The 14,404-nt window shown below is 58.0% G+C and overlaps 1 protein-coding gene across 3 annotated transcripts in view; it reads right to left on the minus strand.

Annotated features, from left to right (window-relative positions):
- SSH1 (slingshot protein phosphatase 1) overlaps nucleotides 1–14,404 on the minus strand; it is a 71,768-nt gene that overhangs the window by 20,879 nt on the left and 36,485 nt on the right. For 2 of the 3 annotated variants that reach the window (XM_051835846.3, XM_089322882.1), the window contains 6 exons: nucleotides 11,960–12,024; nucleotides 11,158–11,279; nucleotides 7,476–7,544; nucleotides 6,299–6,364; nucleotides 2,765–2,959; nucleotides 46–139 (listed from right to left, as the gene is read on the minus strand). In XM_051835846.3, coding sequence (XP_051691806.3) covers nucleotides 46–139; nucleotides 2,765–2,959; nucleotides 6,299–6,364; nucleotides 7,476–7,544; nucleotides 11,158–11,279; nucleotides 11,960–12,024 — 611 coding nt within the window. Of the gene's footprint in view, nucleotides 1–45; nucleotides 140–2,170; nucleotides 2,535–2,764; nucleotides 2,960–6,298; nucleotides 6,365–7,475; nucleotides 7,545–11,157; nucleotides 11,280–11,959; nucleotides 12,025–14,404 lie in introns of those variants that run through there. The other variant, XM_089322883.1, reaches the window with a different exon arrangement.

Genomic DNA, 14,404 nt, shown 5'->3' on the forward strand with positions numbered 1-14,404 from the left:
GGCACCTGCAGCCCAGGGCCAGCGCGTCCCTCGGGCCTCCCTCACCTCCTTGGAGGTCACGTTCTCCAGATCCTGGCTCATCATGATGCTTCGGAGCTTGGCTTTGATGAGGCGCTCAGTCCGTTCCCCTTCAGTTGGCCTGGAGAGAAAGGACATCTAGCAGAGCACAGGACAGCAGGAAGCTGGAGGCCAGAGGCCCAGGGACAGCCGACGCTCCGCTCCCTGTTCACACAGTGCAGCGGCGGCGCAGAGAGCTCACAGCGGGGTGTGCACGGGCCCGGGGTGGGGTGGGGGGCGGGGGAAACCTGCCCCAATGCTAGGATTCCCACAGGGCAGAGTGGACACGCGCCAAGAGGAGGCACCATGGAGCCGAAGCCCACTCCGTGTTCAGCCACACCAGGATTCCCACGGGGCAGAGTGGGAAGCCTACTTTGTGTTCAGCTCTGTGGCATCAGGGCTCTCAGGGCAGGACACTGGGGACCCTCTCCCCTCTCCTCTGGCCCTGCAGCCGGACACCCCTGCCCTTCCAGGTCCTTTAGTCTCTGCCCAAACACACCTGGGCAGGAGGCTGCCACCACGTCCTGGGGTGGCTCAGCCCAGCTATCTCCAGCATCTCCTCCTTCCACGGAATCAGAATCTGTGGATTCCCCCGTGAAGTCTACGTGCCAGCCCCTGCTGGCAAAGCCCCTGCTTTGCTCGCGGGCCACTCGCACTGGGGCAGTCCTCCTGCCCCGCGGTGACCCTGCACACCTCAAAGCAGCTCTCTCTCCCCACCTTCTCGCCACTCCACCAAGGCCTCGCACGGTCAGCCCAGCCACGCCCTGGACACGCTGCAGCTCATCCCCAGCTCTCCGAAGACCCAGTGTTCCGGGGCGGGCGTTTGCCATGGGGTTAAGGTGCCAGCATCAGCCTGCCTGGGTGTGAGCCCCGGCTCTGCTTCTGATGCCAGCTTCCTGCTGATGCACACCCTGGGAGGCAGCAGGTGATGGCTCAAGTACCTGGGTCCCTGCTGCCCACGTGGGAGACTGGGGTTGAGTTCCATGCTCCTGGCTTTGGCCTGGCCCAGGTGTAACTCCTGTGGGCATTTGGGGAGTGAACCAGCAGACAGGAGCTCTCTATCTCTATCTTTCAGATAAATAAAAACATTTTTAAAAGATTGATTTATTTATTTGGTAGGTTAGAGAGATAGATGGAGAGAGAGATCTTCCATCCCCAAATGGCCACAATGGCCCGGGCTTCATCTGGGTCTCCCACGTGGGTGCAGGGGTCCAAGCACTTGAGCCATCTTCTGCTGCTTTCCCAGATGCATTAGCAGGGAGCTGGATTGAAAGTGCTGCAGACGGGACTAGAACTGGCACTCATACGGGATGCTGGTGCTGTAGATGGTGGCTTAACCAGCTGTGCCACAAATCCAGCCCCAATACAAAAATTTTTCTTAAAGATTTATTTATTTATTTGAACTTGGGCAGAAATACAGAGAGAGAAGGAGGGAGAGACAGAGAGGGATCTTCCATCTGCTGGTTCACTCCCCAAATGGCCACAACGGCCAGGGCAGGGCCAGGCCGAAGCCAGGAGCCAGGAGTTTTATCCAGATCTCCCACATGGGTGCAGGGTCTGCTGTCTTCCCAAGCACATTAGTAGGGAGTTGGATTGGAAGTAGAACAGCCAGGACTTGAACTGGCACCCATATGGGATGTTAGCACTAGAGGTGGAAGATTCCGGCCCCAGCCAATACAAAAATTTTTTAAAAAATAATTAAGAGAGAAGTCAGTGTTGTGGCGTAGTGGGTTAAGCTGCTGCTTATAGGCCTGACATCCCATATGAGTGCCAGTTCGAGTCCCAGCTGCTCCACTTCCAATCCAGCTCCCTGCTAATGCTCCTGGGAAAGCAGTAGAAGACGGCCCGAGTGCTTGGGCCCCTGCGCCCACGTGGGAGACCCATAAGGAAGCTCCTGGCTCCTGGCTTCCCCCTGGCCCAGCCCTGGCTGTTTCGGCCACTTGGGAAGTGAACCAGGAAGATCTCTGTCTCTCCCCCTTTCTCAGTAATTCTGACTTACAAATAAATAAATCTTAAAAAGAAGACACCGTGTCACAGAGGAAAGGGATGCTTGAGGGGGAATGGAATCCTGACTGGAAGCGACGAGAGACGCTTCCCCCTTCTCCAGCCCCACCTGATGAGCGTGGCCTTCGCACAAGCACACACCAGCGCTGCTGGGGCCGCGCGCTCCACCGTGGCGGCTGCTGGGCTGCTCTGGGCAGCTGTGTTTAGGATCCAAGGCAGCGGAGGCCACTCTCACAATGCTTCTGAGAGCAGAGCAGGCAGCTCCGGGAGCGAAGCCTCGGGTGACCTGCAGAAGCCCGGCCAGGCCGCGGCGCCCCACGGGGAGCCGGTCAGACTCCAGAGGATGTCGAAAAGTTTGTGGAAATGGAGTTTGCTGTGGTGCAAAAAAATGTGAAAGCCGACGAGGGGTCTTCAAGTAGGTCATGGGAAATGTGTTATGTATGGATTCTAGAAACTGTAGGTGCCAAAATAAACTTATCTTTGGATTCCGTTTTTCCAAGAGTTTTCTGCAGGGCCCTTGCACGGGGCCATGCATTCCTTCGAGAACCTGATGAGAAATGCGGTCACCGACCTGTCTTCCATTTCTAGAGCGGGGCTTGTGTCACGGTCTCTCCCCACAGCCACCGGCCGCCCCGCGCCCGGGTGACAGCCCCTGGTGACTCTCCCTCCAGGAAGGGCAGGTCGGGCAGGCGTTCACACTCACTTGTCCACGAACAGGGCTGGGGAGTCGGGCCGGGTGGACTCCAGGTCCTGCATGGCATTCCACTCGTTGATGCAGCTCTGCTCCGAGCCGATGCAGCTCTCGTAGTAGGTGGCCCAGATGAGGGCCACGCCCCCGGGGAAGTAGTTGTGTCTCCGAGCCACTTCGCAGGCCTTGTGAAGGACCTGCAGGGCAGACCTGGGTGAGGAGGGGACAGGGTCAGGCCTGGGAGGGCACAGGAAGTGCTGAGTCCTCCCCTCCCCCATGCCAGAGGGTTTTAGGGCAGTTCATATGGGACTCAGCCTTGGCGTCTCGCTTACAACCAAGGGTGTGGAGGGGGCGCGGTGGCCCGAAGCTCACGGCCACCAGGCCAGAGCTGGCAGCCTCTGCACAGACAAGGGGCTTCAAAAGTCCGTGGGAAATGGAATTCAAAGATAAGCTTATTTTGCTGCCAAAAATGTTCGCGTTCCGTACAGTTTTTCCCTAATACACACTTTCCGTGACCTTTTGGAAGGCCCCGTGTAGGAATGGATCTCAAACGGTTTTTTTGTATCAAAATAAACTTATCTTTGAATTCCACGTCTGTGAACTTTCTGAAGCTCCTCTGTATGTGTTCACTGAGGCCAGGGGTGCACAGAATAGCCTTCTCCATTTCCCAAGATGAAGGAAAAAAAAAAAAAAACAATGAAAAAAAATAAAGCCCACCCAAATCTCACAGTTCTTCCAGTCAGCTGGCTCAGGTGTTGTTTCACATCCCATCAAGTAACTCCAAAGCATCAACATGGACTTCTGGAGTCGCAGTGACCCTGACCACGTGACCCCCGGGGCAGCTGAGCCGTGGGCAGGCCCGGTCGCTGGGGAGTGCGGAGGATTCTGGCTGCACTCTGCATGATTTCATTTCTAACCCTCCCAGCAACGTGGAAATAACTTAGATCTCTTAGGGAAATTGGTTCTAGAAATTCTTGTTAGGGGCGGGTGTTGTGGCGTGGCAGGTTAAGCCAGGGGTTGGGATACTCATATCTGCTATCAAGTGCTGGCTCAGGTCCTGGCTACTCCACTGTCAATCCAGTTTCCTGCTGATGCATCCTGGGAGACAGGCAATGATGGGTCAGGTGTTTGGGCCCCTGCCATCCAGGCAGGAGATCTGGATGGAGCTCCAGGATCCTGGCTTTAGCCTGGCCCAGCCCTGGCTGTTGTGGGCATTTGGGGAGTGAACCAGCAGATGGATGGTCTCTCTCTCTCTGTCACTCCACCTTTCAAGTAGATGAAACTCAGTTTAATACAAAAACTAGGGGATGACACTGTGGTGTAGTTTGTAAAGCTGCCGCCTGTGGTGCTGGCATCCCACATGGGTGCTGGCTCGAGACCTGGCACTACTTCCGATCCAGCTCTCTGCTGTGGCCTGGAAAAGCAGTGGATGGCTTGGATGGCCCAAGTCCTTGGACCCCTGCACCCATGTGGGAGACCTGGAGGAAGCTCCTGGCTCCTGGCTTCCGATCAGCTCAGATCTAGCAGTTGCGACAAATTGGGGAGTGAACCAGCGAATGGAAGACCTCTCTCTCTCTCTCCCTCTGCCTCTGCCTCTCTGTAGCTCTGCCTTTCAAATAAGTAAATAAATATTTTTTTTTTCCAATACAGAAACTAACAGAAGAGCTTGGGGAGGCAGAGTACAGCAGAAGAAACAATATTAAAATGGACACGGTTTAGGTATTCGTCATCTTTTATTGCTTTTTATAAAAACACAGACTGAAATTTTCCCCGTGAATTAAGGCCTGGTGGAGGATGGCAGAAGAGGGCCTGGAACGCAGGGATTTATCACACGGCTCAACGATGGGACAGAAAGATCCCAGCCCTGTCACCTCCCCAGGTGTGCAGATCTGCCCTGGCACCAGGCTGGCTGAGGGCACAAACCCATGCTGAACGTTTGCTAGACTTAGTTCTGGTTCTAAAGTTTTGGAAAAAACATAAGGGTCTATTTTTTTTTTTCCCTTCCTTGCCTGTAGAGAAAGAGACAAGACCTCATCCAGAGACACAGAGAGACACCTGGGACACCCACTGCCCACTGTCCACATGATTTCACTTTTCCCCCAGGGACGCCGCATGAGTGCAGTGGGAGGTCAGAGAGGAGGCGACAGTGCAGACAGCGCTCGCCGGGGCAGGCAGAGCTCTGCGCGGTTCTTCCTCCCCGGCCCGGAGAGGCCCGATTACGTCTCAAAGTTGGGCAGAAACCTTCCCATCGGGTGCCACCAGCTCTCTGCTGAGTTTTCGCCCAGATTATTTGAGAGAGAGGTGGCTGCACAGAGATCTGAGCGACCTTCCAAGGAGGCGGAAGCCTCCGAAGATGAGCCTGGTACAGAGAAGCCGTGGAGGGGATGCACCAGTGTCACCTTGGCCCACGGTCACAGAGCCCAGTGCCTGGGGTAACAGCCCCCTTGTCCACGGGTCTGCGGCCACTTCCCTCAACAGACATGAGGCCCCCCAAGGAAAGAGTGGTGCCCCATGCCCAGCACAGGGACATCATGTCTTTCAGGGTGCAGACTGAGCGCTTACTGTGTACAAGCGCAGTGAACCTGTGTGGGAGCCGACGTCTGCCAACAGGAGCTGCAGATACGGGAACTACAGCTGCTTTAGAAAAGTCTGGCAGGGGCTGGCATCGTGGCAAAGCAGGTGAAGCCATCACCTGTGATGCTGGCATCCCATATGGGCACCAGTTCATGTCCCGGCCGCTCTACTTCTGATCCAGTTCCTGGCTAATGGCTTAGGAGAGCAGTGGAAGATGGCCCAAGTGCTTGGGCTCCTGCCACTCATGTGCGAGACCAGAACAGAGTTTCCTATTCCTGGCTTCAGGCTGGCCCAGTCCTGGCTGTCGGGGGTATTTGGGGAGCAAAGCAGTGGATGGAAGACCTCTTTCTGTCCCTTACTACCTTTCAAGTAGATGAAGAAGTAAACAAATACACAAACATCAAAACAGAAAAGCTCAACACAAGCTTACCCTAGGGTCAGCAACTTGTTGCCCTGGCTGTGCCCCATGGGAACGGGGAACAGGGACTGGAAGAGCCCCTTGTCCTGGAATGTGCAGGGCAGCCCTCCTCACAGTGGCCAGAGGTGGGAACTAACACAAGTGCGCCCCGGACGCACGGGGGAACACAGCACGTGGGCGCCCAGGCGGCCTGGAGGAGGGTGGGCGTTTGGACACCTGCGACCATGAACCTGGGCCTGGGGACACCGCGCTGAGGCAAGGCAGCCAGGCACCAGGGTCACCAGGGGTTCGTTCCGCCCACACCACAGGGAGACACAGACCCCAGGGGCGGGGGAAACAGAAGGGCACGTTATTGTTGAGGGGGTCCAGCGAACGTTCTGGAAGTGCAGGGGGTAACAGTGGCACAACACTGCTCAGCGCCAAGCCACACGCTCACGAGACGGCAGACGGTGCGCCGTGTGCTGTCTTTCACACACGCGCACGCACGCACCCCAGGAGCCATCGTGCGGTCAGCAGGAAGGTGTTCCTAAGGGACAGGTCCTTAGAGCCACACTCACCACATGGCCTGTACGGACACGGGCTTGAAGATGTGCATCCTCCCAGCGGTGCTCACGCTGAACCCTCTGCCAACGGAAGACACAGAGACAGGCGTGGCGGTGAGAACCCCGATCGCCGTGGCCCGAGGGACTCTGAGGTCCGAGAGCCGCCAGACCAAAAGCCTGGCACAGGGTGGGCGAGGGCGGCCCCTGACACGGTCTCCTCCCCGGTCCCACGACTGCCCCCGCTCACCGCCTATCTTTTCCTCACTGCAGGAAGACATGACAATGGAACACAGTCTAAACGCGAAAACAGCCCCAGACCCCACCACGTTGACGAACCTGATTGTGGAGGCCACGGGCTTGGCCCTGCCTGGCATCTGGGCTCCTCTCTGCTCAGAGCAGCCCCGACGTGCGTCCCTGGGGTGGACACACGCACAGCCTGGACGGTGCTCCATCTCCCATCCACCTGCCCAGCCACGGGGTTCATTCCTCCTCTGTGGCCCCAAGTGGCACCTGACACACTGGTATGCCTGTCAGTCACAGGCTCCGCCCTGGGGCGTCAGCCTCATCCGGGAACCCTGGGGGAGCAGCCCCAGGAGAAGACTTGCATCACCAATTGAGGTAAAGCGACAGATGGCAGCCGCTGCTGCTCCTGAACTTCCCAGGGTGGCAGTCCTGGAAGAGGCCGCCTCCGACGCTCTGTGACCTGAACGGCCTTACGCACGCTTCCCGTGCAGCTCACTGCAGGGCAACCAGCATTTCTCCTCGTGGAGCTGACGTCCACATACCTTAGTCTGTTGCTGATGATCTTTCGAACATGCCCAAGCCAATCTGTGCTTTAAAAACCTGCAGTGAGAGGCGGGCGCTGTGGTGCAGTGGGCTGCGCCTCCAGCATCCCATATGGGTTCTGGTTCGAGTCCTGGCTGCTCCACTTCTAACCCATCTCCCTGTTAATGTGCCTGGGAAAGCAGCAGAAGATGGCCCAAGTGTTTGGGCAACACACGGGGAGACCAGATGGAGCTCTTGGCCAAGCTCTGACCATTGCCATCGGGGGAGTGAACCAGCAGATGCAAGATCTCGCTCTGTATGTCTGACTTTCAAATCAATCAATCAATCTTAGAAAGAGGAACGCAAGCAAGCCTTTTCAGAGGAAAACAAAGCAGACTCTGCAGTGGAAGGGCCTCTGCCTCCTTACCCGTCTCCATCCAGGTGGATTTTCGTGTCGCTCCACAGTCGTAGAACCATCCCAATGGTGCAGCTTTTGCTACAATGCGGGGGGGGGGGGGGGGGCGGAAGGAAGACGACTGATATCAGCACCCACCCGTGGACATGCACAGGCCTCCCTCCGTCTCCCTCCGTCTCCTCCTGGCCTTTCCAGCTCAGGAGGGAGGCTGCCTCCTGCCCCGGCACCTGGGAGAAGCTCTCAGCTGCTGATTAGGGACCACTTGCCACTGACTTCTAGGGGACACAGGGCCGGGATGGCCCTGCAAGGAGCAGTCACCAGCACAGTTGTCACTCCACGGATGCCCCGAGGAGCACGCATTGGGCACAGGCCCCCTGCAGCGGTGGGAGAGGCCACTGCTGGCTGGAGCTCTGCTGAGGGAGTCCCTACCCAGAGCACAGGGCCAAGGCCCACGATCCTGGGCCGACATGGGAGGAACAGTGCCCACACCATCCAGGCTTCCGTGTGGGCACCTCCTGGGGAGCTGCTGTTTGCCAAACCAGCTTAATCCAGTTTTGTCCTGCCTACCCTCATGGTGAAATGATACTGAGCGACTTCAGAGACTGGCGCCACCGGAAAACACAGAGCGAAGAGAATGCTTTGTCAGAGGATCTCCTCCATCGCGATGGAAATTCCTCGGGCACTTGGGACAGGAACAGAGGCGGCCCGGGAGCAGTCGCTGTCACTGTGCCAGGGCCCCGCCCCTCGCGGACCCAGGGGATGCAGGTGTGCACACCTGTGTGGGAGGGGCACCAGTGCCTCCTCCAGAGCACAGCCCACTCCTCATGCAGGCAGTAATGAAAACCCAAGTTTAATCTGGTGCAAAAAATTTTGAAATCCACGCAGAGAATGGAGTCTTCAAAAAAGTTCACAGAAAAAAAACACCACACCATGATTTCAAAATCACTTTGCACCTAAATAAACTTACCTTTCATTCTCTCTTTTTAGAAACCTCAGTGACGTGCCCCCACACACCTGCCAGGAAGGCAGTTCCGAGGCACTCGGGCCCAGCTGGGGGGAAGCCTACGCCGAGCAGGCTGCTCTGGTGGCCTGCAGCCCCCCAACACCCGATGGGCTGCATGAGCCCCTCTGTGCAGCTCAGGACAACCCGGGGTGGGCCTTGCCGAGTTTCCTGAGCCAGGAAGGGCACTCTTAGGAGCCCACACCCCACGCGCAGAGAGCCCCAGCGGGAGTGTGCCCTGGGACGCCTGGTGTGAGCACCACACCCCCTGCCAGGGCCTGCGAGCAGAGGGAGCCTCAAGAGGCCCAGGGTTGTGTGGGGGGTGGGGTTGCAGAGCCCAGGCTGAGGGACCTTCCAGGGCCAGGAGGGGCTGAAACTGCCCGCAGGAAGCAAGGGAGGGCCCTCCACCAGCCTCCCTCAGACCCAGGACAGGCCCAGCGGGTGAGAAGCCCTCGGGGGACCTTGCTTGAGGCCTCCAGCTACAGCCAAGAGCAGGGGACAGGGCTGCGGCACGACTGTCACAACTCCGCCGGTCCCCTGTGCGCGCGGCTTCCGCAGCGAAGGTGGGACTGTAGGGTTATGAGTGGGGAGAGGGCTAAATGTGGTCAAGGAAACTGGACCTCCTGAGGGGAAGAAAGACCCTGAAGACAAGAGTGGGAGCAGCTTCAGGAGAAGAAAGCAAGTTCCAGGTCCCCGGGGCCAGGACAGCAGGGACCAGAGAAGTCAGCGGGGCCACGCAGGAGGCACAGCAGTCCTGGGAGTCCACTGCAGATGGCAAAACGTGATCGCGGAAGACAGCAGTGTATGCGCACTGCACCGCAAATGTTCCCAATCCGAAATACAGAATTCATCCCAGATGAGCTTGTCGGGTGGCCGCTCTGGTCTCCCGAGCAGGGTGTACAGGTGCACCCGGCTCTGTGTGAGCCTGGGGTGGCTGCCCATCATCCCAGGGTGCACCCAGCTCTGTGTGAGCCTGGGGCAGCTGCCCATCATCCCAGGGTGTACCCAGTTCTGTGTGAGCCTGGGGCAGCTGCCTGCCATCCCAGGGTGCACCAGGCTCTGCACGAGTCTGGGGCGGCTGCCCACATCCCAGGGTGCACCTGGCTCTGTGTGAGCCTGGGGCAACTGCCCATCATCCCAGCACTATCTTTCTAACACTGCATTTGGATTCTCTCGCTGGGAACCCAAGAAGGTTCTGGGCGCTCTGGGCACAATGCTCTCCTCTCTCTTTCTCTGGACTGAACGAAACAAAACCTCACAGCAGGAATTCAGAAAAACAAGCATCTCGTGCCCCCAGCAGGCAAAGGCCACTCTGGTGAGGAGCAGGGCTTTGTTTCCAAGCCAGGGAAGGACACGAGGGCCTGACACCCTGGCAGCACAGGAGCCGCGGGACGCCAGCTCCCAGCACCCAGGCAGTGCCCGGGCGGAGGGTGGCTGCACCGGGTCCAGCGACGGGAAGGCCCCTGAGCTCCCGTTGCCATCAGTCCCTACTGGTGTTCCGCAGCCTCTCCACCTCCCTCTGGTGCACAGGAGGCTTTGGGCTGGCGTCGGCAGGAAGTGAGACCCCAGGCTGAGGGCAGAGGAGGCGAGAGGACCACAGGTCCCGTGAGAACCCAGCCCGGGCACAGCGGACGGGAGGGATGGGCTCTGTAGACGGAGCAGGGGCACGGGGCCCGCGGGCTTGCCTCCCCTCTCCCACATCCTCAGCCCACCCTGAGCATCTCCGCTCGTCTCTGGGGTGGCTGCTTTCTGTGCTCAATGTGTCGGGCCTTGGGGCTGAGAGCTCTGGGTTCTGTTGCCTCCTTGTTTCCCTGGGCCTGGCCCACCGCCTTGTGCACAGGAGAACACAGGTGAAGTGGACGCTTCCCCCACGAGGCGCGTAACAAGGAGGGAATGACGGAGCCCATTTGGCAGGGTTTTAATCAATCCGGGCGCGGCGTGAGTACACCTTTGGCGTCGGGGACGCCCCTCACCTTGGCCTCACACACTTAATGGGCCCTCTGGCAAGCAACCACCTCGACCTCCAGCTCTGGGACATCCCAAGCTTCTCTTTAAGCCTCCGGCCAAGGACTTGCGGGAGTGCTCCGGCACGGACGGAAGCTCCCTGCTGGGGTCTGCCTGCCTGGAAGGTAGCCTTCAGCATTCATGGCCATGGCCACCTTCTTCAGAGGGCATTCATGGCTAAGGTGCCCCCTGTCCACAGCACCAGGGCTAAACCCGAAGCTCAGGGTGACTCAGCTCTCCTCACAAGGGACTCTGAGCTCCCAGAGGGTGGGGCCCGGATCTGACTCAGCATCCTGGGGTTACACCCCCCCTACCTCCTGTGGATGTGAGTCCAGGGACCCCGCAGACTCCCCTTCCTTGCTGGGGTAATGCACCCCCCACCTCCTGTGGACGTGAGTCCAGGGACCCTGCAGACTCACCTCTCCTTGCTGGGGTAATGCACCCCCCACCTCCTGTGGACGTGAGTCCAGGGACCCTGCAGACTCACCTCTCCTTGCTGGGGTAATGCACCCCCCACCTCCTGTGGACGTGAGTCCAGGGACCCTGCAGACTCCCCTCTCCCTGCTGGGGTAATGCACCCCCACCTCCTGTGGACGTGAGTCTGGGGACCCCGCAGACTCCCCTTTCCCTGCTGGGGTAATGCACCCCCCACCTCCTGTGGATGTGAGTCCGGGGACCCTGCAGACTCACCTCTCCTTGCTGGAGAAGTCCACTCCCAGCAGGATGTTCTCCTCGGTGTCCTGGCGCCCGCTGCTGTACACCACCACCATGTACCGCACGCGGTCCGCCCAGGCACTCTCCAGGCGCACGGCCTGCAGCGGGCAGAGACGCACTCACCGCCCCGCCTTTCCACCTGCCGCCTCCCTCCCAGGGCCAAACCAAGCTCAAGAGCGTGCTAGCCTTCCCCTCCATGCACCTGGGAGCCGGAGCAGGTTCTCCTTTGCATCCCTAGCACGGGCGACAGTGCCTGGCTCGCAGGAGACACCCAAAATGCGTCCAGAGCAAGCAGATGGCTGTCCTCCTGCGCAGGCTGCCGCGGAGCCCTCGCCCTCTCTCCTTGGGCCTCGGCGGCAAACCCGGCTTGGGTGATTGGGAGCCATCAGGGAAGAAGTGTTCTAACGTAAAAGCTTTCTCCCTGCCAGTCACGGACGACTCCCCACCAAGTGTCACAGTGAAACAAAACTCGCCTCTCCAGGGCAAGGGTGGGGTACAGTGGGTTGATCTGCTGCTTGGGACACGTGCATCTCACATAGGAGTGCCTGGCTGAACCCCAGCTTCCCGCTAGTGCACCCAGACGGAAGCGGTGGTGGCCTAAGTTCTTGGGCTTCTTGGGACACTCAGACTTTGGCCTGCCCAGCCCACGCTGTTGGGGAGTGAACCAGCGAATGGAAGATCTGTCTGACTCTGTTTCTCCCTCTCCATGTCACTCTGCCTTTCAAATAAAGAAAACAACCTTTGAAACTAAACTCTCGCCACTCGCCTCTCTTCTTACCAGCTTGATTCTGTCTTCACAGCGCAGGAGGTTGATCATTACTTGCAGATGCTGGGGCAGGTCACCTGTTGGATCAACACAGAGAGTTTTAAAAGGTCGCCTGCCGACCTAGAAAGCCACCTTGGGGATGCTGATCTGGGGGCCTTGAAGATGGCCGAGCAGTCCAAATCACCCCGCCCCCAGCAGCGGGGGAACCCTGACAAAGACGCACACGGCGTCTGTTCTCCCAAGCACCCTGCAACCAAGAGAGGCGGGCGGCTGGCCTGCTGTCACATGGTGAAGCGTCACTCGTAGTTTCTGAAATAACTTGCAATCCTTTTTTTTTTTTTTTAATTTGAAGTTTGGAAAATGCAGCCAAGCCTAGAGAAGAGCAAGCATGCATTCGGCAAACAGGGCTGGGTGGGCGCGAGCATGGGGGTGGGGCGAGCGTGGGGGATGGGGGCAGGCGCGGCACTGGCAGGGACGGTCACACTGGGAGAGGCATCCACTCGGGGAGAAGAGGCTTGTGTTGCTTTTCCTCTGCAGACCTGTGTGCTCTCCATGGGAGCGTGGTGCTACTTCTATAACCACGGCAGAAAACGCGCAGCTGCGGCTGCAGAGGCTGCAGGCTGGGTGCCCAGAGAAACAGGACAAGCGGCTAGCTCCGCCCTCTTCCCCTTCTTTGCTACATGGTATGTACTGTTTTCTTTTGTTACTTCAAAAAGGAAATGATCCAGAGGCAACCTTCCAGGTTGTCTGAGCAGCCCCAGGGTCCAGAAAGTGACTGTGGGCTGAGGGGAGGAAAGCCCTTAGAGAGTGGCCAAGTGCATGTCCACCTTCAACGCTAGTAGTCCTGGCTACTCCACTTCTGGTCCTGCTCCCTGCTAACACACCTGGGAAGGCAGTAATGATGGCCTGGCCACCCAAGTGGAATGCCAGGATGGAGCTCCTGGCTCCTGGCCTCCGCTTGGCACAGCCCTGGCCATTGGGCCATTTGGGGAGTGAACCAGCAGGTGGAAGCTCGCTCGCTCGCTCTCTTTTTCTCTCTCTCCTTTTCCCTCTCTGTAGCTCTGTCTTTCAAAACAAACAAAACCAAAGGAACCAAAATTGCCTAGCCGAGCAGAACCTCAGTTGCAGGGCTGTGGGGGCTGGGCAGTGGGACTACTGTGATGGACACGCAGCGAGTGACTGCAAGGCCACTTCCCCTTAGCACGTCTATACCGTTCGCAGAGTGTCCCTTCTAAAGAACAGGTTCATTTATAAACATGCTGCCCTGGAAGGAACAAGGGGCAACTTGCAGAAAATCTGTATCAATTCCACCTTTGTGTAACAGCCGCAAAGAAACAGAATTATCTTTTTTGTAAAAAAAAAAAAAAAAAATCAACCCTGCTTACCCACTCCAATGCTCTAGGAGAAAACACTGTGTTTCCTTCTTTTGCAAAAACAAAAACAAAAACAAAAACAAAAACAAAAACAAAAAAAACCACCTTTTTCACTTTAGGCAGCACCCAGCAGGTTCAGATGTGGGAACATTCTGGATTTCACACTGGCAGCTCGGGGCTGCTCCACTTGCAAAGGTCCATGCTGAGAGGGGACCTGGAGCTCCCAGTCTCCTTCCTCTGCCTTGGTGGCACCCACCTGTCATGGCACCCACCTGTTGTGGCACCAAGGCCACAGGCAGGCTCTTCATTCCCCTGGGCCCTGCGCGGCACCCCTCCCCCACTCTGTCTGACAAACGCCGCCACGGAGGGGGCATTTTCCACCCGGCTAAGCTGCTTTCAATGGAGCTGTCTGACAGGACTGCTGACGAACACAAACCCAGACCCTGGTCTGCCAGTCCCTCGCGCAGGCTCTGTGAGGGCCCCCGACCCCACAACTGCGTGCACGGCTCCAATCAGCTCCACTCAGCCCCACTGTGCTCATCCACAGGACTTCATGTGACCCCAGGGAAAAAAGAAACTCATCTGGGGTCCAGTCTGGGTGTGCGCCTGCCCACACCCCCTGCCCTCCTGAGCTCACCGCCCACTGCAAACCCCAGGGGCCGCAGGGCCTGCCAGCCCACCCCAGCGTGCACGCCAGTGCTGCGTGAACCAGCTCGGCATGGGTGTGTTTGCACCGACTTCTCCAGGCTCACGCACAATATGAAGATGTTCGTTGGATGGTGGAAGGAGACGGTCCACACCGAAGTGCGGGGAAGCCTGAGTGTTGGCTGACGCGTGTATTATGGTTAAGGACACAGCCGACGGCCAAGCTCTGAGCAAACTCAAAGTTGAAGGATCTGTTTATAGCTTTATTATGCGAGAGGTCCCTGTAGTCATAATTGTAGCTACACATATTTGAAGGTACTTCAACAAGTTTGTGGGAAAATGGATTTGAGAGATAATGCCAGGGCCGGAGCTGTGGCGTAGCGGGTAAAGCTGCCGCCTGCAGAGCTGGCATCCCATATGGGTGCTGGTTCGAGTCCTG

The sequence above is a fragment of the Oryctolagus cuniculus genome, chromosome 21 (genome assembly GCF_051225735.1).
Source record: "Oryctolagus cuniculus isolate XC-2025 breed Fujian yellow rabbit chromosome 21, ASM5122573v1, whole genome shotgun sequence".
Taxonomy (NCBI): Eukaryota; Metazoa; Chordata; class Mammalia; order Lagomorpha; family Leporidae; genus Oryctolagus; species Oryctolagus cuniculus.